Source organism: Polypterus senegalus, chromosome 13 (assembly GCF_016835505.1).
Source record: "Polypterus senegalus isolate Bchr_013 chromosome 13, ASM1683550v1, whole genome shotgun sequence".
In the NCBI taxonomy this organism is placed as follows: Eukaryota; Metazoa; Chordata; class Cladistia; order Polypteriformes; family Polypteridae; genus Polypterus; species Polypterus senegalus.
Window position 1 is genome coordinate 158,102,102 of NC_053166.1, and position 22,399 is coordinate 158,124,500.

Genomic DNA, 22,399 nt, shown 5'->3' on the forward strand with positions numbered 1-22,399 from the left:
CTCTCTGCTAGGAGGATTCATGTTGCCGACGTGCTGGCATCGTTTGTGCATTAGCAGCTAAGCGACTGCCTTTTTTAGGAGGTTTCCGTTTCCGGTGTGCTGGCACCCTCATCCCGACTCTACGTCTCACTTCCGGGCCGGACAGACACACACACTTGCCCGTGTAGAACTCTTATTTAACTTCAAAAGCAACAGGGGCATGCGGTGGCACTCAAACATAAAGAATGCTGGCAGTTGTCACAAGCCGTCTACTAAAGCAGATGGTCTGCTAGTAGTTTGGGACCAACCAGGACTGAGCGGATAATAAGAGAGGCACGAGAGAGGCAGATGTTGGGGGAAAAAAAAAGTCATTTTATTATTCCATGATAGAGTAGAGAGAAAACAGTTGCAGAAGTAAAAGGATGCACAAAAAACACAAATAATCCTGTGACAAAGACAAAATTTAATTATAAAGAAGAAAAAAAAAAGACTAAAAATTGTAAAATACAGAAGCTCTTACCCTACTAATATATATCTATATCTAGATAGATAGATATCTAGATAGATAGATAGATATCTAGATAGATAGATAGATATCTAGATAGATAGATAGATATCTAGATAGATAGATAGATATCTAGATAGATAGATAGATATCTATAGATAGATAGATATCTATAGATAGATAGATATCTATAGATAGATAGATATACACATACATACACACACACACACAGAGTCAATTCCAGTCCATAAAAGAGCATCAGCAGCCTTCAAATAAAACAAAACTAAAGTACATCTCCTCAAAAAAAAAAAAAAATCTCAGGAGCCAAATTAATGTGTGTGTGTGTATATATATATATATGTGTGTGTGTGTGTGTACTAGCCATGTGCGCCCAACTACGTTGCGCGTGTTAAAGTTCTCAATCTCTATTATAAAAACATCTTGGGGAGGCTTAGTAGGAAGACGAGATGTGATCTTCTCAGAAGACAATTTGAAGTCCCGCGAGAGACACTTTAACTTGCTCCCAGCTCTTAAATCAATGACAAGCGATAAGCAAAACACGCAGCTCACAGCAGATGATCCGACCACTTCTCCTTGCGTGCGTGCGTTCAGCCACCCTAACCCCTTCACAACGCAAGCAGCAGCGACACAAAGTGGCCAAAAGAACAGCAGCTGCAGGCTTTAAACTGATCGATGGGCAGCACGACAGCAGCTGCCCCCCCTTCACAACACGAGCAGCGTTATACGTCCTGCGAGAAAGAGATTTAACCACGCCCGGGGCTGTAAATAAAGGACAAGTGTTGTTTTTACAACGTCATGCAAGACAAGGCAGTGAGCCATCATTTAAAACAAGTCCACGGATATCTAACCTCGCAGTTGTTGGATTGCTTTTGGCAGACACGCATCATGTGCTCCCAGCTCTTAAAACAACGACATGCAACAAGCAGAACAGGCAGCTCGCCAGCAGCAGAAAGACAGCAGATGATCCAAAGGAATCTCCTTAGCGTGCGTTCAGCTGAACCCCCCTTCACAACGCGAGCAGCTTTATACGTCCTGCGAGAAAGAGATGTCTTATTTCCGGCCCCGGGCGTGGTTACAAGTATTGTTTTTACAAAAGTTTTTAAAGTAAAAGTGAAAATAATGCAGTTGTAACAATTCCCATGAAAATAATCTCTGTAAAATATATATCCGGTAAACCAAACACGGGGGTGGGTAAGCAGGGGGCGGAGCCCCCTAGTAGATTTTATAAAATTAATTTTTATTTCGTTTCAGTTTCGTTCAGACAATCAATTAAAAATTGTAATCGCTGCCCAGGACTAATTTTTTATGGTGGTTGGCAAGCGGAGCGAGCAAATTTATTAAAAATCCAAAACTGAAATCTCTCATTCATAGAAATATTCAGGCCCTCAATTCAGTACTTTGTGGTAGCAACTCTCAATTCCAAGTCTTTTTGATAAGTCTTTACAAGTTTGGCACACCAGGATTTGGACAGTCTATATAAATTTCTTTTTGGCAGATCCTCTCTCAAGCTGCATGAGATTGGATGGGAAGAGTCGGTAAACTGCCATCTTCAGGCCTCTCCTCACTTGTTCTGTGGGGTTGAAGTCTGGGGCTCTTAAGGATACTCAGAGGCTTGTCCCAAAGCTACTCCATCGTTCTCTTGGCCATTTGCTTCAAGTCATTTGTCACGCTGAAAGTTGAACAGTCACCCCCAGTCGGAGGTGGCCTACACTCCAGAGGTGGTTTATCTTCCAGGAGCTCTCTGTAGTTGGCTGCATGCATGTTTCCATCAATTCTGACCTGTCACCCTGTGCCCAGCACCCCCACAGCATGATGCTACACCGCCATGCTACACCATAGGGACGGTATTAGGCAGGTGAGGAGCATGGCCTGGTTTTCACCAGACTAGACATGGTGCTTGGAGTTCTGCTCAAAGAGGTCAATTATGGACTCATCAGGGCAGAGAAATCTTTTAGCAGGCTGTCAGACACACTTTAGTCAAGAGTGGCTACCACCTTCACCGTAACTTCCCCTACCTCTTCATATCGTAAATCATTCTTGAAGCAGATTGCAGATTTAAGTGCCAGCTTAAGTGAAAAATTAAAGAAAACATACTAAGTAATTGCAACACAAACAATGACTTCATCAGTTTTAATGCAAAAAGATGCCAACCAAAGAAGAGAAGAAGTGGGCCGCTAGGGTTAGAGAAAAGAAGAGCTGCTCAGGAAGCAGCAAGCAAGTCAACCTCTGAGCAAACGAATGCTAAACGTACAGAGAAAGAAAGAGGAGGAAAACTAGGAATGCTCAAGTGTATTCACTGCACTTTATCATGCAATCGTACAGGTATAATTAAAATTACATATACATTTATAAATAACTAGGCAGACCCGCCTTTTAAGGTGACCGACTTTTAAGTTGACTACCTCTTAAGGCAATCCAATATGTAGATCAATTTGATATTTTATACAAACTCATCAATTTGGTTATATTGCATTTGAGCGGTATTACTTTAATACTCGTAGTTTGTTATTTTTGTGATGAAATTTAAACTTTTTCTATACTGAGGTCGCCCTTTGAACCTCCCTGATATTTACTACGAGGTGAGGCATTTGTACTCCATCAACATTAATTATTTCCAGAGACATAATTTTGTCTATTCTTCCAGCGCATCGCACACAAAAGCAAGGGAACAATGGGAGCACCAGAACTCTGCTCACGTCATGTCGCCTGCATCGCAAGCTGCAAGTAGTAAGTCTGTGATAAGCGGAATACCGCTACGCTTTCCACTCACGGGACGGAAGGACAATCTCGACCGCTTTTATATAGTAAGTAAGAAAGAAGAAGATATCGCACAGTCTGGAGTAGAAAATCATCTTTTACCTTGAAAAATGAAACTACAAATCCCATCGTGCATTGCAAAATGGGACGGGCGGTGTGAAACTCAGCGCCTGCGTAGCACTCACGGGACGGAAGGACAATCCCGACCGCTTTTATATAGAAGGATGATATTGTTCATACACACAAACATACACTGGGTATCATAATAATTTACCAATTAATAATATATAGTGGTGATACAATCAAAGGGGGATCCTCCTTGCCAGACTTACCATGAATGCCAGACCATAAATGAATCAAACAAATCGATTCATTTGAATGGAGAGCTCAAAAGTATTGAATCAGTAAAATGAATCAAAATGCCCATCACTAGTGAGTTAGTCAACTAACTAACCCTCGCTGTGGATGTGGGAGGAGTCAGACTTCAGATCAAGTCAAATGTATAACGTGCAGTGCACATAAAATAGAATGTCTGTCTGTCCGTCCGCAAGTTCTCTATGCAATCCTTCACCCTTTAAAATGTGCCACAGAAATAAATGTTGCTGTTAACCGATCTGGACTAAGCTTTGCATAGTCGCTCTCTACGTCCACACGGACAGGATGGACTGCGTTACTTGGAACCCAAAATTTTTGACCCTGGGTGACCCAGGTTTTCCCCAGTGTGTTGCAGTTTGCAGACCAGTGCCACCTGCTGGCTCAGAATGAACATTACAATCCTACAGCCTTTGACCATTCTGGACCAAATTTTGCATACAGTGGGTATAGAAAAGAATCCCCACAGGAATATTCCCATTTTTTTCCTTTACAGAGTTAAATCAAAACACACAAACCAATATTTTTTCCAGTTTTACTTACTCAATGCAATCTCTAACATCTAAGTGAAAGATATCACAGCTACAGGTCAGAAGAATTTAAAAAAATAAAAAACAAGAAATCCTGAGAAGAATAAAGAATCCTCTCCCCCCACTTCACTCAGGTGTCAGTGTCCCCCATTTCCATTGTGGTTACTGGCGTCCTTCCACCTGTGATCAGTTGTAACGAGTGTGATTAGTGAAGCTGTTCCTGGTCCACTCATTCCCTTGCTTGGCAGTGCAACTGACAGCACACAACTGACTATGGGTGGCGGGCCATCTTTGAAAAGATCTCAGGGATAGAATTGTGGACAGACAGAAGGCAGGAGATGGAGACAAAATTATATCAAAGGCTTTATCAATCCCAAGGAGGCCAGTAAAGTTCATCATACACTGTGTGCACAATTATTAGGCAAGTTGTATTTTTGAGGATTAATTTTAATATGGAACAAACACAGTGCTATCAGTCAATCCAAAATGTTAATAAACCTGAAACCTGAATGTTTCACAACGGAAATGTGAGTGTGAACATCATCAGGGGAATACATATGTGCGCACAATTATTAGGCAACTATTAGTGTGCAGATTTATTATGCAACTAAAGGAAAAATGAAAATTTTCCCATCTCACTTGTTTATTTTCATCTGTTATAGTGAGAATAATAACACCTCAAAATTTACAAATAAACATCTCTGACATTTCAAAAAAAATCAATCAATCAATCAATGACCAATATAGCCACCCTTCTTTCCAATAACAGTCATAAGCCTTTCCATTCATGGAGTCTGTCAGTTTCTTGATCTGTTGACGATCAGCTTTTGTGGAGCAGTGACTACAGCCTCCCAGACACTCTTCAGAGAGGTGGATTGTTTTTCTCCCCCGTAAATCTAGCGTTTAAGAAGTGCCCACAAGTTCTCGATAGGGTTTAGGTCAGATGAGGAAGGGGGGCCATGTCATTATTCCTTCATCTTTAAGGCCTTTACTGGCTGGCCACGCAGTGGAGAACTTCGATGCAAGTGATGGAGCATTGGCCTGCATAAAAATCATGGTCTTTTCCTGTATCACTGTTTGAAGAAAGTGTCTTGAAAAACTGGCAGTAGGTTTGGGAGTTGATTTTGAGTTCATCTTCAATGCAAAAGGTCCAACTAGCTCATCTTTAAAAATACCAGCTCATACCAGTACCCCACCTCCACGTTGGAGTGGAGCTCTGTGCCCATTACTGATCCACAGGTCCATCCATCTGGTCCATCAAGAGTCACTCTCATCTCATCGGTCCATAAAACCTTTGAAAAAAATCTGTCTTCAGATATTTCTTGGCCCAGTTTTGACGCGTTTCAACTTATGTTTCTTGTTCAGTGGTGGTTGGGTTTCAGCCCTCCTTACCTTGGCCATGTCTTTGAGCACTGAACACCTTGTACTTCTGGGCACTCCAGGTAGGTTGCAGCTCTGGAATATGAAAGTACTGGAGGATAATGGGTTCCTGGTAGCTTCACGTTTGATTCTTCTCAAATCTTTGGCAGCTAATTTGCGTCTTTTGTTCTCAACACGTTTCTTGCGACCCTGTTGACTATTTGCAACAAAATGTTTGATGGTTCTGTGATCACACACCAATATCTTAGCAATTCCAAAAGTGCTGCATCCCTCTGAAAGACTTTTTACAATTTTTGACTTTTCAGAGTCAGTTAAATCTCTTTTTTGGCCCATTTTGCCTGAGGAAAACTTGCTGCCTAATAATTCTGCACACCTTGATATAGGGTGTTGATCTCCTTAGGCCACACCCTCCCTCATTACACAAATACACATCACCTGACGTGCTTAAATCCAATAAGCATTCAAGTTAATACAGCTTGGAGTTGGAATATATGCATTAAAAATGATGATATGGTCAAAATACTCACTTGCCTAATAATTGTGCACACCGTGTAAAGAAGTGGTGAGTGTTTGGTACTGCTAGGACCCGCACTGGATCCTCCAAACTAGATGGAAGAGCAAGGAGGAAACTGGTAAGAGAGGCTACTAAGAGGCCAATGGCCATTTTGGAGGACCTACAGGATTTGATGGCAAAGAGTGGTCATTCATGGTGTGCAGGTGACAACAATTTGACAAGCGCTCCACAATTGTGGCTTGTTTGGGAGGGCCGCACTTCTCAAGAAAGGTCACGTTAAGGCTCATTTGAGCTTTCCCAGAATGCACCTTGAAGATTCTGATGCCAAGTGGAAAAAGGTCTTCTGGTCAGATGAGACCAAAATTAAAATATCTGGCGTGAACACCAAACTGTACACCAATGTAGCTCACCATCCAAAACACACCATGCCTACAGTAACGCATGTAAGGGGCAGCATCCTGTTGTGGGGGGCCTGGGGCTCTTGTTATGGTAGAAAAGGAAAACCTGCTACCCTCTGCCAGAAAGTTAAAGATGGGCAGAATGTTCACCTTTCAACACGACAAACGACCCGCAGCACACAGCAACATTGACCACACAGTGGCTGAAGGAGAAAAAAGTGAATGTCCTGGTGCGGCAGGACATCACACTAAAAATAGCAGACCACCAACGCTCACCATCCAATTTGACCAAACTTGAACAGTTCTGTAAAGAAGAGTGGGGGGCAAATATTACTGAATCTAGGTGTGCAAAGCTGATAGAGAAGAATCCCAACAGACTCCAGGCTGTCATTAAAGCAAAATGGGGGGGGGGGGGTCAACAAAATGACATTAACATGGGGGGGGAATGACCCTTTATTAATCTCAGTAGGTCTTGATTTGATTTCTTATAACTTTTCTGAACTGTAGCTGTGATATCTTTCACTTGGATGTTAGAGGTTGCATTGATGAAGTAAATATTGGTTTGTGTGTTTAGATTTCAGGCTGTAAAGCAAAAAAAAAAAAAAAAGGAATATTTCGAAGGGGGGGGATTCTTTTTTATGCCCACTGTAGTTGCTCTCTAGGAGGAAACAGACATGACTACTTTGAAAACCAAAATTACGATTGTGAGGGTCCCAGCTTAACATTACAACACCACGTGCTGCTTCTCGATCTACTGTAATATAAAATGGAGAACTGTTTGCTTTTTCAGCGGGGTGGAGGGCTGAAGGGAGAGACTTGAGTAAGAGTGGAAGTTCAGTGCAAAACAAAGGACAGTCAGTGGGGTGATTTATTTAACTTGTGCTTTGTCTGCTTTGATTCACAATGTAAGGTAAGCAGTGAAGGAAGAGGACGAGTCAGACATGACAGCATTCATGGTTACAGCCCAGCAAGGAGTTAACACAATTCTGGAACACAATCCAATGAAAACGGCGGTCGAAATGGCGAGAGAGGAGTCCTTCATGATCCTGGCTAGCTCTCTGTATACAAATCCTGCAGAGATTGTCACAATATCACTAGGATGCACTCAGTCGAGCCTACAACTTCTATGCGGTACTGCCTGATCTTTTTGTTTTCCATACATTCAGCTAGTAAGATTTCAGCTGTGCTATTCACGGCACTACCTCAAGGACTGAAGAAACCAAAAAAAAAACACAACAGGTTCCTGTTGACCTGCCTGTGCAGAATGTGAACAGCTCCTCGACAAGGCACTAAAAGGGCAACAAAAAAAAAAATCACTGCAATAAAACGTAAAGGTGACAAAAATAGAAACAAGAGTAAAGCATTAACCAGCAACTGGAGACACTTAGAAAACACAGCAGCATCAAGCATGGAGACTGACAAACCCAGGATTACATACGGCTGTGCTTGAAAGTTTGTGAACCCTTTAGAATTTTCTATATTTCTGCATAAATATGACCTAAAACATCATCAGATTTTCACTCAAGACCTAAAAGTAGATAAAGAGAAACCAGTTAAACAAATGAGACAAAAATATTATACTTGGTCATTTATTTATTGCCAGAGGGGACTGGCGGTCTCATGGTCTGGAATCCCTGCAGATTTTATTTTTTCTCCAGCCGTCTGGAGTTTTTTTGTTTTTTCTGTCCCCCCTGGCCATTGAACCTTTATTCTATGTTAATTAATGTTGACTTATTTTCTTTTCTTACTGTGTCTTATTTTTCTATTCTTCATTATGTAAAGCACTTTGAGCTACTTTTTGTATGAAAATGTGCTATAGAAATAAATGTTGTTGTTATTTATTGAGGAAAATGATCGAATATTACATATTTGTGAGTAGCAAAAGTATGTGAACCTCACGGATGATCAGTTAGTTTGAAGGTGAAATTCGTGTCTGGTGTTTTCAATCAATGAGATGCCAGTCAGGTGTGAGTGGGCACCCTGTGTTATTTAAAGAACAGGATCTATCAAAGTCTGCTCCTCACAACACATGTTTGTGGACGTGTATCATGGCACGAACAAAGTAGATTTCTGAGGACCTCACAAAAAGAGTTGTTGATGCTCGTAAGGCTGGAAAAGGTTATAAAACCATCTCTAAAGAGTTTGGACTCCACCAATCACAGTCAGACAGATTGTGTACAAATGGAGGAAATTCAAGACCATTATGACCCTCCCCAGGAGTGGTCGACCAACAAAGATCACGCCAAGAGCAAGGCGTGTAATAGTCGGCGAGGTCACAAAGGACCCCAACTGAAGGCCTCTCTCACATTGGCTAATGTTCATGTTCATGAGTCCACCATCAGAACACTCAACAACAATGGTGTGCATGGCAGAGTTGCAAGGAGAAAGCCACTGCTCTCCAAAAAAAACATTGCTGCTCGTCTGCAGTTTGCTAAAGATCACGTGGACAAACCAGAAGGCTATTGGAAGAATGTTTTGTGGACGGATGAGACCAAAATAGAACTTTTTGGTTTAAATGAAAAGCGTTATGTATGAAGAAAGGAAAACACTGCATTCCAGCATAAGAACCTCATCCCATCTGTGAAACATGGTGCTGGTAGTATCAGGGTTTGGGCCTGTTGTGCTGCATCTGGGCCAGGACGGCTTGCCTTCATTGATGGAACAATGAATTCTGAATTATAACAGAGAATTGTAAAGGAAAATGTCAGGACATCTGTCCATGAACTGAATCTCAAGAGAAGGTGGGTCATGCAGCAAGGCAATGACCCTAAGCACACAAGTCGTTCCACCAAAGAATGGCTAAAGAAGAATAAAGTTAATGTTTTGGAATGGCCAAGTCAAAGTCCTGACCTTAATCTAATCGAAATGTTGTGGAAGGACCTGAAGTGAGCAGTTCATGTGAGGAAACCCACCAACATCTCAGATTTGAAGCTGTTCTGTACGGAGGAATGAGCGAAAATTCCTCCAAGCTGGTGTCCAGGAATGAGCAGAAGTTACTGAAAACGTGCAAAGGGGGGTGACACCAGATACTGAAAGCAAAGGTTCACATACTTTTGCCACTCACAAATATGTAATATTCAATCATTTTCCTCAATAAATAAATGACCAAGTATAATATTTTTGTCTCATTTGTTTAACTGGTTTCTCTTTATCTACTTTTAGGACTTGAGTGAAAATGTGATGATGTTTTAGGTCATATTTATGCAGAAATATAGAAAATTCTAAAGGGTTCACAAACTTTCAAGCACAACTGTAAGATAGATAGATTGACAGGACAGACAGGATATGAAAGGCACTATTTAATAGTAAAAAGTATGTGAACCCTTTGGAATGTCTGGTTTACTGGTCGTAAACAGTGATCTGCTCTTCATCTAAGTCACAGCCACTGATATACACAATGAGCTTAAGCCAACGCCACACAAAAAATTCTACTCATTCATGTCTTTATTTTACAAACGCATTCAACATTCACAGTGGTAGCGGAAAAAGTAAGTGAATCTTGGGATTTAATAACTGGTTGACCCTCCTTTGGCAGTAATCACCTCAACCAGGCGCCTCCTGTAACTGCAGATAAGACCTGCACATCGTGTTGGGGGAATTTGAACCCATTCTTCCCTGCAGAACAGCCTTAACTCTTCCATATTCTTCGGTTGTCTTCTGTGTACGGCTCAATAGGATTGAGATCTGGTCTCTGACTGGGCCCCTCCAAAAGGCAGAGTTTGTTCTCCTGAAGCCATTGTGCTTTGGATTTGCTGCGATGTTTGAGGTCATTGTCCTGTTGCATAACCCAGCCTCTTCTGAGCTTAAGTTGACGGACAGACACCCTCACATCATCCTGGAGAATTTGCGGATAAACTTGTGAATTCATTTTCCTCTCAATGATGGCAAGCTGTCCAGGCCCTGATGCAACAAAGCAGGCCCACATCCTGATGTTCCCTCCACCATACTTTACTGTAGGGATGATGTTTTGATGTTGATATGCGGTGCCCTTTTTACGCCGAATGAAGTTCTGCTTGTTCCTCCCAAATAGTTCAATTTTGGTTTCATCACTCCACAAGACATTTTCCCAGTACCGTTGTGGAGTGTCCAAGTGCTCTTTCACAAACTTCAGGCGTCCAGCAATGTTCTTTTTTGATAGCAGTGGCTTCCTTCTTGGTGTCCTGCCATGGACTCCTTTCTTGTTCACTGTTTTGCTTATAGTTGACTCGTGAACAGAGATGTTAGCCAGTTCTGATGACTTCTTCAAGTCCTTTGCAGTCATTCCAGGGTTCTTCTTTACCTCATTGCTGACTTTGCGTTGTGCTCTTGGGGTCATCTTGGCAGGGCGTCCACTTCTAGGCAGAGTAGCCACAATCCCAACTTGGCTCAATTTACAGACAACTTGCCTAACAGTAGACTGATGAATATCTCAGATCTTTGAGATGACTTTGTAACCCTTTCCAGCCTTCTGTAGGTGAACAATTCTCCATCGTAGCTCTTCAGACAGCTCTTTTGTGCGTGGCATGATTCCCATCTGGATATGCTTCTTCTCAAAAGCTCAGACTCAAACTTTATCGTGTTTTTTATCAATCCGAGTAATTCAGGGCCACACGTCTGAACTTGTTTCATTAAATGGACTCCACGTGTGCTAAATTCGGACTGCAAGGAGCTTTTCAAAAGTCATTAGCTTAGGGTTCACTTTTTCCAACCTTCAGTTTCATAGTTTGAATGATTTATTCAATATGGTCAAAAATTCTCTGAAAATCTGTGCGTCTTTAGTTATAGGAGACTGTGTCAAAGGAGAAGTCCACGTGACCGTCATCATCAAGTCCTTCCATGAGAACACTGAATACAATGAGGACTGATCATTTATGTTAGGTAGAATGCCTAGAGGGGGCTGGGCGGTCTCATGGCCTGGAACCCCTGCAGATTTTATTTTTTCTCCAGCCATCTGGAGTTTGTTTTTTCTGTCCTCCCTGGCCATTGGACCTTACTTTTATTCTATGTTAATTAGTGCTCTCTTATTTTAATTCTTACTTTGTCTTTTTTTTCTCTTTCTTCATCATGTAAAGCACTTTGAGCTACATTATTAGTATGAAAATGTGCTATAGAAATAAAGGTTGTTGTTGTGCTTGTTCATTATTGTGACTGACATGAAGATACAACCATGTTTTATATGGGAATTAGACATAAATATAGATAATTCCTAAGGGTTCACATACTTTTTACTAGTGCTGGGCAGTATACCGGTTCATACCAAAAACCGTTTATTTTTGTTATGATATGGATTTTTTAAATACCGCAACACCGGTTTAAATTACCTAAACAACGTTCAGAACGTGGCGCAGCAGGAAACTGTTTAAGGAGGGACCTTTTCACTGCTACACCGCTACAAAACGCATGCAACGGAATACATGCGTTAGTGGAGGTATTACGCGGGGGCCCATTTTCACTGCTACACCGCGAAACACGTATGCAACGGAGGACATGAGGTATTGCACAGTGAAAATGGACAGAGAACATTCTGAAACCGAAGCTGTAGCAGACGATAAAGTTGAACATGATGACACAGAAGAACTTTTGCCGAAAAAAAGGAGTCACGTCTGTTGCCTGGAGATACTTTCGTTTTAAAAGGTCGGATGTGGACCATTACGTTCAAAAATGTGAATACTGTTCCTATACCACTGGATAATACTGCAAGCCAAGTTGTACTTGTTTTATTTTTTTCAAAACTGTGTAATGTACCTGGGTACTGTGCAATAGTGTGACGACATTTTGAATTTATTCTCGCCGTTTATGTCAAGATTAAAGTCGACATGTTGACTTTATTCTCGTAATTTGTCATTAAAGTAGAACATCGTAAACTAAACTTCATATTAAAGTGAATATTTAATTTAATTGATTTTCTCAAACCCCGTTATAAGTCATGTAGCACATTAAATGCTTTGTGTTAAGTGTTCCCCAAGCCATGTTAATCGCTACGTGCTTCTTAAACGGACTTCCTCTTGCACTAAGGAAGCGCAGGCAGCACACAGAATACATTCATTTCATGGTATTCCTGCTCCCTGAACATTTAGAATGCTAAGATAATGATATAATTGTCATGATGAAATGAAATCAAAGCATGTATTAATCAAGTGGGGGCACGGAGGTTGCACTACTGCCTCGCAGCAAGGGGGTCTCGGGTGTTCCATGCCTTGAACTTGCAAGTTTATCTGGTGGGTTTACTCGGCGTGCTTCGGCTTCCTTTCAAAGTCATGAAGGATGTGGGGTTTTGTTATGCTAGTGTATGTGTTGCTCGTATTCACCGTTGCTGCCGTTCAGGATTTGCTCTTGCCTCGCACACAGTGCTTGCTGGGATGGGTGCAACCCTGAATGGATGGCATAATTAAACATGTTTAACAAAGATTTTTTTTAAAGTTCTGAACACCCCGTGGTCTAAGTTTATAACTAGTTTTAATTTCACAAAGACGTTTATCATGTGGCAATTGGTTATGTGGAGAAAGGAAAAGGAAGGATAGGAACTGGGGGTTTGGTACGTCAGACAGAGACAGCATGCATGCAATAAAGAAAGCCCACTGAGAACATCATCCATTGAATTCCGTGTTCGTGTCTCCGACCACCAGATCACGAACCCCACATTTACACGATATGTCAGTTAAACCTGTGCGACGCCCATTCATACATCCAGTTTTTTCGAGCCTCGTCACACCTGCCATAACACTCTCTACACTGAACGTACACCTGGGGAGCCCTTGCTGTGAGGGAGCAGCACTACCGCGCTTGTTTAATATATATTTAATAAGTATATATCTTAGTATTCTAAATTGTCAGAGAGCAGGAATATCATGAAGTGAATGTATTCTGTGCGGTGATCGCTGCCTGCGCCTCCTCTTCGTGCAGAGGAAGTCAGTTTAAGAAGCGCTTAGCGATTAACAACTGAGTTGGGGAAAACTTAACACAAAGCATTTAATGTGCTACATTAACTTATGACGGAGTTTGAGAAAATCTAGTAAATTAAACATTGATTTTAGGATGAAGTTTAGTTTACGACATTCTACTTTAATTATAAAATAAACTATGAGAATAAAGTGGAAATGTCGACTTTATTCTTGACAAATAGTTTGTTTTTTTTTTCCCTGTGGCCCTAATAAGATTCTGTTGGGCTATATCACAAATAGCATTATAAATGTAAGTTGCAATTTTATTATTTATGTATATAGCTTAGCTTGAAGCAAGGTCCATATTAATGCAATTTGCCTTAATGATGGTTTAGTTGGTAGAGATGTCATCACCAAGTTGCACTTGTTTCATTTTATTTTATTTTTATTTGGTCAATACTGTGTAATGCACCTGGGCTTGAAGTCTTGAAGTAATAGTATTATTACTGGAAGTTGCACTATTATTTATTTTATTGTTATTATTTATTAGTTTAAATATTATGCACTTTAATGATGGGAAAGTTGTTTAAAAAGTCACTTTAACGTGTCAGTGGACAGAGATTGTTAACATTAACAGAAAGTGTAGCTGGTTTACAAAAAATATTCACTATTTATTCCATTTCTAAGATATATTGACAAGCACCTCTAGATATTTTACTAAGTCTAAATGCCTCTTTGAAAATATGTTGGCAAAATTTTAGTTTAAGCCGTTTGCAAAATTTCATCCATCCATCCATTTTCCAACCCGCTGAATCCGAACACAGGGTCACAGGGGTCTGCTGGAGCCAATCCCAACCAACATTGGGCACAAGGCAGGAACCAATCCCGGGCAGGGTGCCAACCCACAGCAGGACACACACAAACACACCAAGCACACACTCGGGCCAATTTAGAATCGCCAATCCACCTAACCTGCATGTCTTTGGACTCTGGGAGGAAACTGGAGCACCCGGAGGAAACCCACGCAGACACGGGGAGAACATGCAAACTCCACGCAGGGAGGACCCGGGAAGTGTGTTTTATTGTTCAATAAAAAGGTTCTATATTTTGACTGCAACTGTCATGCAATGCGATTCCTTCTCTTCATTAGTGCCACGCCCTTGAAAGCTATCACTTTATGGGGCCATGCAAACCTGTATTAATATTTGTGTGCACATTAAAATGTTTTTTTTGTACAATGTATAGGGTAGTCCAGATCTAATTATGCAAGTTTCATTACACTATAACTTAAGTTTATTAGATAGAAAATCACCCGAAAAATCCCAGACCATCAAGAAGTGTAACGAACTGACGACATGAAGAATCGCCTTCACGTTTCCACGGGAACTGGAATCAAGCCCAAAAGCTTTGATAAATCAAAGTCATCCAGACGATCTGGATCTGCATAATTAGATCTGGACCACCCTGTACAATTCTCATGACAGTGGAATCTCAGGATGCTTTACTGTTGGCGTGGTTATTCTTAGCCAGTCTACTGAAAAACAGTAATTGCAGTTTCAATCAAGAAATAGAAAATCCAAAGAAATTCAGGTTAACATCCACTCATGTCACGCAGATTTCCAAGACTGTTGCAAAAGAACATTAAACAATACAAAAGTTGAACTTTTGGAAGGCAAATGTCCGTTACATAAAAGGAACACCAGAAAAGAACATCATACCAACAATACCGTGAAACTGGGATAATTTTGAAATTGGATTGATTTCTTTTTCTTCCTAAATAATAAAACCATCATTTAAAACTGCATTTTGTGTTTACTTGTGTTATATTTGACTAATGGTTAAATGTGTTTGATGATCAGAAACATTTTGTGTGACAAACATGCAAAAGAATAAGAAATCAGGGAGGGGGCAAATAGTTTTTCACACCACTGTATGTTAAGTGACATCAGCAGGTCCTTTGGTGACTGAGCTGACTTGCAGTGGCAATGTTTTCTTGGGGGATTAAGTTCATTTTCATGGCAAAGAGGGACTGGAGTGTATGCAAATTCCCATCATAAAAACCAAGGCAGCAAACTTTGTAAAAATTCATATTTGTGTCATTCTCAAAACGTTTGGCCACAACTGTACAGTAAGGGCGACAGTTTGGCTGCAATTGTTACATAGGAGCTAAACATCCAAAGAATGCTAACTGATTGTCCATTGTTCTTCAAGGGTTTGGCTCTAAAAAAAAAAAAAAGCCCATGTCACATTACACGACTTTTCCAGCAATTTTCATTTGCTACATTCATTTACATCAAGAGTTCCCAAAGTGGTCGATATCAACCCCCTGGGGTCAATTTGAACTTTCTAGGGGTTGATAGTTTTAATAAAAAAAAATTTGGGGGTCGACGACAGCAAAAATAGACCCCCTTACTACTGCTATTTGTTTGTTACTTCAAAAGATCTATGATTTTCCAATAGGTACCTAATTAAGAAGTAAAAAACACTTTTTTGATAATAAAACACATTACATACCAAACTTGCAAACAAAAAGGTAAAATGTGTCATTAAAAGAGTCACACGTAAGAACGCATGAAAATACACGTAGCACAAACATATCTGTGTGTTGTCTTATCGAACGTATCAAAGCAAGTGCGGCCATGAAAAGCCGTTGCATGTCTGCACTTGCTTGCGGTGGGACGAGATGATGAATATTCGATATTAGCAGAATCGATCAGTCTTGTACGGTGATGCTTTCATAAAACACAATAAATTGGTTTGTTTGATGTGACAAGTGCTTATTTGTGATTTGAACTTTGAATATAATTATTTATTGAGGAGCAGTACTACGAAAAAGAAAATCAGAGGACACAGTTTATTTATTCCAAGTTTGAACAAAAATCTTCTGTTTCAAGTAAGTACATAGTTTATAGGGTTTTTTTGTTTTATCACAGGGGCTGTCGAAATTGTTAATAAAAGTTTTTATTTCTTCAGATAATATGACTGAACCAAAAAAGAAATGCAGACAGTACATCTTGGACTATTTATACTTGTTTTGAATTTACATATTTATTTACGAACACATCACTCCAGTTCTTAAATCCTTACACTCGCTCCCGGTTAAGTTTAGGACAGATTTCAAAATCCTCCTTTTAACATATAAAGCATTAAATGGCGGAGGTCCGGCTTACTTGTCTGAACTTACCATGACTTACAAACCTGAGCGCACATTAAGATCTCAAGATGTCGGTCTGCTTGTGATTCCAACGATTAATAAAATAACAGTGGGAGGTCGAGCTTTTAGTTACAGGGGGCCCTAAACTGTGGAGTGGTCTGCCTGCTACTATAAGAGATGCCCCTTCGGTCTCAGCTTTCAAATCCCGGCTGAAGACTCACAACTTCAGTTCAGCACACCCTGACTAGAGCTGCTGATGAACTGTACAGACTGCATCTCTGTTTGTCATTAGCACTAAAACATAAGTAACATGATTGTTAGAATTTGATACCAACCCTGACCTATTCTGTTTCTCTTCTCCGTACTCAAATTTGGCACTTGGTGTCACGGCCCACCTGCCAAGTTGTTGTGCCTGCCTAAGGTAAAGTCATCCCTGATGGAGGATCACAGGAATCATGGGAAAGAGAGGTCCTTTTATCGGAGTTGCTGGCCCAGCACTGATTCAGCCGTGGAACGGCCAAATGGGGGAGGCAGCTTGATGGCCGAGGTCTCCAGGACTCTAAAAATATCCAAATCTTATTTTGTGATGTCATCTACTGTTAAATTCTGCTCCGTACTTCTAAAATTTTTATTTGTATACTGTATTGAGGATTTGTTCTGTTCTGTGTATTGTATTGTGTTGTATTGTCCCCCTCCTTTTTGATACCCACTGCACACCCAACCTACCTGGAAAGGGGTCTCTCTTTGAAGTGTCTTCCATTTGAAAAAAATGAGGGGAGTTTTCCTTGTCTTCTTAGAGAGTTGAGGCTGGGGGGCTGTCAAGAGGCAGGGCCTGTTAAAGCCCATTGTGGCACTCCTTGAGTGATTTTGGGCTATGCAAAAAATAAACTGTATTGTAACTCTGCTCGTATTTTTTTGGTTTAATTTTCGTTTGTACAGGTTTTGATATTAAATGTTGCACAAGATAATCCCATATTCCATAGTCCTTTTATCTTTTTTAATCATTAATTACAAGTGATTAAAATAAGTTTGATATCTAGTGAAATATTTAATATTGAGTACTGTACAAATTTATTAAGGAGTGGACAGGAGGAGGAGTACAGGAAGCTAATCAAAGACTTTGTTAAATGGTGCGACTCAAACCACTTACATCTTAACACCAGCAAAACCAAGGAGCTGGTGGTGGATTTTAGGAGGCCCAGGCCCCTCATGGACCCTGTGATCATCAGAGGTGACTGTGCAGAGGGTACAGACCTTAAATACCTGGGAGTGCAGCTGGATGATAAATTGGACTGGACTGCCATTACTGATGCTCTATGTAAGAAAGGTCAGAGCCGGCTATACTTTCTGAGAAGGTTGGCGTCCTTCAACATCTGCAATAAGATGCTGCAGATGTTCTACCAGACGGTTGTGGCGAGTGCCCTCTTCTACGCAGTGGTGTGCTGGGGTGGCAGCATAAAGATGAAAGACGCCTCACACCTGGACAAACTTGTTAAGAAGGCAGGCTGTATTGTAGGAGTAAAGTTGGACAGTTTAACATCTGTGGCAGAGCGACGGGCACTAAGCAAACTCCTGTCAATCATGAAGAATCCACTGCATCCACTGAACAGGATCATCTCCAGACAGAGGAGTAGCTTCAGTGACAGACTTTTGTCACCGTCCTGCTCCACTGACAGACTGAGGAGATAGTTCCTCCCCTACTCTATGCGACTCTTCAATTCCACCTAATGTAAATCCTAACATTACTCAAAGTTATTGTCTGCTTTTTCATTTTTATTACTATTTAATTTAATATTGTTTTTTGTATCAGTATACTGCTGCTGGATTATGTGAATTTCCCATTGGGATTAATAAAGTATCTATCTATCTTTTAAATGACTAGACCAGGGGTCCTCGATCACAGTCCTGGAGGGCCGCAGTGGCTGCAGGTTTTTGCTCCAACCCAGTTGCTTAATAAAAAGCTCTTATTGCTAAAGTAACACTTCTGCTTCACTTTAGTGATTTTGAGCCCTTATTGCTTCATTTTTTCTTAAACAGCTATTTGAATTGCTCCTTATTATCAATAACATGCAAATGACAAGACAGAGCAGCATTTCTCCATTTAGCTTCTTTACATTTACACCTGTGTGTATTTATCTGCACTATTGGGTTTAATTAAATACTTGGAAGAAAAATGAAGAGAAAAAAGTGAAGGACTGAGAATTACTCGTCCATTTTAGCCTTCAAATCATTTGCATGATAGAAAGGGAAAGAAAATCTAGGATAGGAGAATGAGCTGACATAGCAGAGTTAATTTAATTTCATAGCTTGTTAGTGTTTTATTGGCAAGAATTGCTTTCTAATTAAGCAACCAGGTCAGAACAAAACCTGCAGCCACTGCGGCTCTCCAGGACTGGGATTGAGGACCCCTGGACTAGGGGGTCGACGGTTTTAAAAGTTTTTGCTAAAGGGGTCTGCGGCCGAAAAAAGTTTGGGAACTATTGATTTACGTCATTCTTGGAGAGTCGGATGGCAGTCAGCGGTGTGCACCCATGTAGACAATCACCTAATGTGACATACCCAACTAGTCTGCGTCCCACTCCGATAAAATCAAACGGGTCTGATTTTGTGTTTAGTTGTAGAAGCATGAGAGCTGACAGCCAATGAATGCTCAACCGGAATTACAATTCCTATACAAGGACTAAGAAAATCAAAAAAAAAACAAATAATAATACAGAATTGGGGGGAAAAAAAAAGAAAAGAGCAGAGCCTGCAGTTGAACTTGACGTTCTTTCGTACAACACCGGCTCCATCAGGCAGCTATCACCAAAAGAGGCAAGCAGGATGGAGCTAGAAGGTTGGCACTTGGTTGGTAAATGTGATACGGGCAGTGACATACACTGATATGGCAGGGTGACACGATCGACAGCTGTAGGCAGGAGAGCTCTTCAATTGGGCAGTAACACTGCCTGCTCTTTGCCCTCACTTGGGGATCTATTCAGCAGTCACTGTCACAGCGGAGTACTTCATATACTAAAAGAAGCATCCCACCCAAGACATCACCCTCAAGCAGATGCTATAGGTCCATTATAGAAAGGACTAAAAGATTTAAGGACAGTTTTTTTTTTATTCCATAGCTATACACAAACTAAAGAGCAGAAATAGAACCAACAATAATCTGTTCTGATCAAAGGTGATTTTCATCACTAAAAGACTAGAATACTAATAGAACCTAAGAGTCTTCTTCCTCTTTTGGCTGCTCCTGTTAGGGGTTGCCATGGAGGATCATCTTCTTCCATCTCTTCCTGTCCTCCTCATCTTACTCTGTCACCCCCATCATGCATATCCTCTCTCACCACATCCATAAACCTTCTCTCAGGCCTTCCTCTTCTCCTCTTCCCTGGCAGCTCTATCCTTAACATCCTTTCCCCAATTAACTCAGCATCTCTCCTTTCTACATGTCCAAACCAACACAATCTCGCCTCTCTGACCAACCTTAGTTGATCCTCTAATGTCCTCTTTTCTAATCCTGTCCCTCCTCGTCACACCCAATGCCCTTCTTCATATCTTTAACTCTGCCACCTCCAGCTCTGTCTCCTGCCCATATAACACAGCTGGTCTCACTACCGTCCTGTAGACCTTCCCTTTCACTCTTGCTGATACCCGTCTGTCACAAATCACTCCTGACACTCTTCTCCTCCCACTCCACCCTGCCTGCACTCTCTTCTTCACTTCTCTTCCACACTTCCCATTACTCTGTACTGTTGATCCCAAGTATTTAAACTCCTGAACCTTCACCAACTCCACTCCCCTCATCCCCATCATTCCACTGATCTCCCTCTCATTCAACACACACACACGTATTCTATCTTAGAGTACAACTTTAAATTTCATTGGTAATTTTATTTACTCATTCATCTGTGCAATAACTGGTGGTGCAACACCATATCAGCTATTTTTAACTGGGTGTAGTAGTTATGACAGATGACCGGGGACTTTGCCCGACTGGGACGCCCCTGGGAAGGAACGACCGGAAGAAGAGGATATATTCTGGGCAATACCTCCCCCGGAACACGAGAGGGCAAATCCCTAGGACTGCACCGGGGCCACAGGCTTATATTTATGTATCTAGTTTGCATAATCCATCTATCCACCCATTATCCAATCAGCTATATCCTAACTACAGGGTCATGGGGTCTGCTGGAGCAAATCCCAGCCAACACAGGGCTCAAGGCAGGAAACAAATCCCAGCCAACACAGGGCTCAAGGCAGGAAACAAATCCCTGGGCAGGGTGCCAGCCCACCGCAGGTCACACACACACACCAAGCACACAATAGGAACAATTTAGGATCGCCAATGCACCTTACCTGCATGTCTTTGGACTGTGGGAGGAAACCTAAGCAGACACGGGGAGAACATGCAAACTCCACGCAGGGAGTTGAATTATGGATAAATATTTTCCCTACAAATTTCATTAGTTAAAAAAGTATGTATTGTAAGGGAATTTTATTTATTTTATTCATCTTACCGTCACTCAACAATAAGCCTACAGAATTTCATTTTGTTAATAAAAATTGAACAGGTAATTCCTGTCGTCTAAAGTTTAATTATAAAAATACCAAAGTCAACACTTTACTATTTTACTTTGAATGTTTTTTTTTTTTTGGCGCATATGCTGACAATTGTGTAATGTCTGAGATATTAGATTTGTGGTGTTTAAAAAGGACAGTTTCAAGCTTCCTTTCAGGTAACGTGCCGAAACCGCATAGTATGTGCTATGCAGTGACAATAAAGGAATTTTATCTTAGAAGTTTTCTCCGAATCTGGTTATGCACGAGCTTTCGATAAGAGTTTTTAGAAAGATAAAGAAAAAAATCGATCTGATCGATCACAATTTAATACCGGTGACTGGTATGGGTCATAAAGACACCTGATCGGAGCATCCCTACATGACTGCATGCCAATCTGACTCCGCTTTTAGTTCGGTGGTCTGTTCAGGGACCTAACCAACCGGCTTTTAAAAGACGTTCACACTCCGTATATGTCTTACATCACTAAGTTCAATCACTGGCATGTCCTCATCATCCATGAATGTCCCATTTCCGTTGTCCACATGCGAACAGGCTGTCTGGAGGGCCCTGGCTTGAGACGTATCGAGATTATTCACTATCGTTTGCTCATTTCCTTCGGGGATCATTACATTGTCTTTCTTTACACAGTTTTTGTTTTTAATGTCTACTCAGTATTGGTGCCCTTAGGCAGTTCAATTCTAATTAAACACTCACCAGGAAACACACTGATTTGATATTCTCTCTCGCAGGTGACAACTCACCTTTCCCAAAGTAAAATATATAACGTTTCTTTTCCCGGTAATTTTAGCATTTTCATAAAACCGTTATAGACACAATAGCCAGAAATTACACACTACACCCCACATTTGACCGTTTGTGTACGTTCGAATACGTAGATTCAAATGAGACCTACCTGATTTCGGCGGATACCTGTAAGCCGAATTCGCCTGAATATCGATATCTTCCACCCCAGCCATTCGCCTGCTTATTATGGACCCCATCTTCCAAGTAGTACGCCGAATTTTGAAGAATGGCCTGAAAAAACAAAGCGGACGGCGTCGCTGGAAACCAAACAGTTATACTGTGCCGAACTTTAGTGAAGCATGCCAGGAGAGTTACGTCTGTCCTTGTTCTCCGACCGTATTTCCTTTCTTTGGCATTTAAAATCGCTTCCACAAAGGAGAAAGTCGACACAAACAATCAGAACAAAAAATATATGACGCTTTCTAGCCTCCAATGTCGTCGAAAAGTGTGCGTCGTAGGAAGTAGAGGGAAAGTTGCAGTGGATGATGGGAAATGCTGTTCCTCTGAAGGGACAGACATCGTTTATCTGAAGAGAGGCGAGTCCTCATAAACTACAACTCCCGACGCGTGAAAA

The 22,399-nt window shown here is 41.1% G+C and overlaps 1 protein-coding gene across 2 annotated transcripts in view; it reads right to left on the reverse strand.

Annotated features, from left to right (window-relative positions):
* Positions 1-22,280, reverse strand: part of LOC120543379 (probable E3 ubiquitin-protein ligase MGRN1) — a 100,688-nt gene extending 78,408 nt beyond the window's left edge. For both annotated transcript variants that reach the window (XM_039776429.1, XM_039776428.1), the window contains exon 1: positions 21,935-22,280. In XM_039776429.1, the coding sequence (XP_039632363.1) occupies positions 21,935-22,022 (88 nt within the window). In that variant the 5' untranslated portion in view covers positions 22,023-22,280. The remainder of the gene's footprint in view (positions 1-21,934) is intronic.
* Positions 22,281-22,399: the final 119 nt, after the last annotated feature.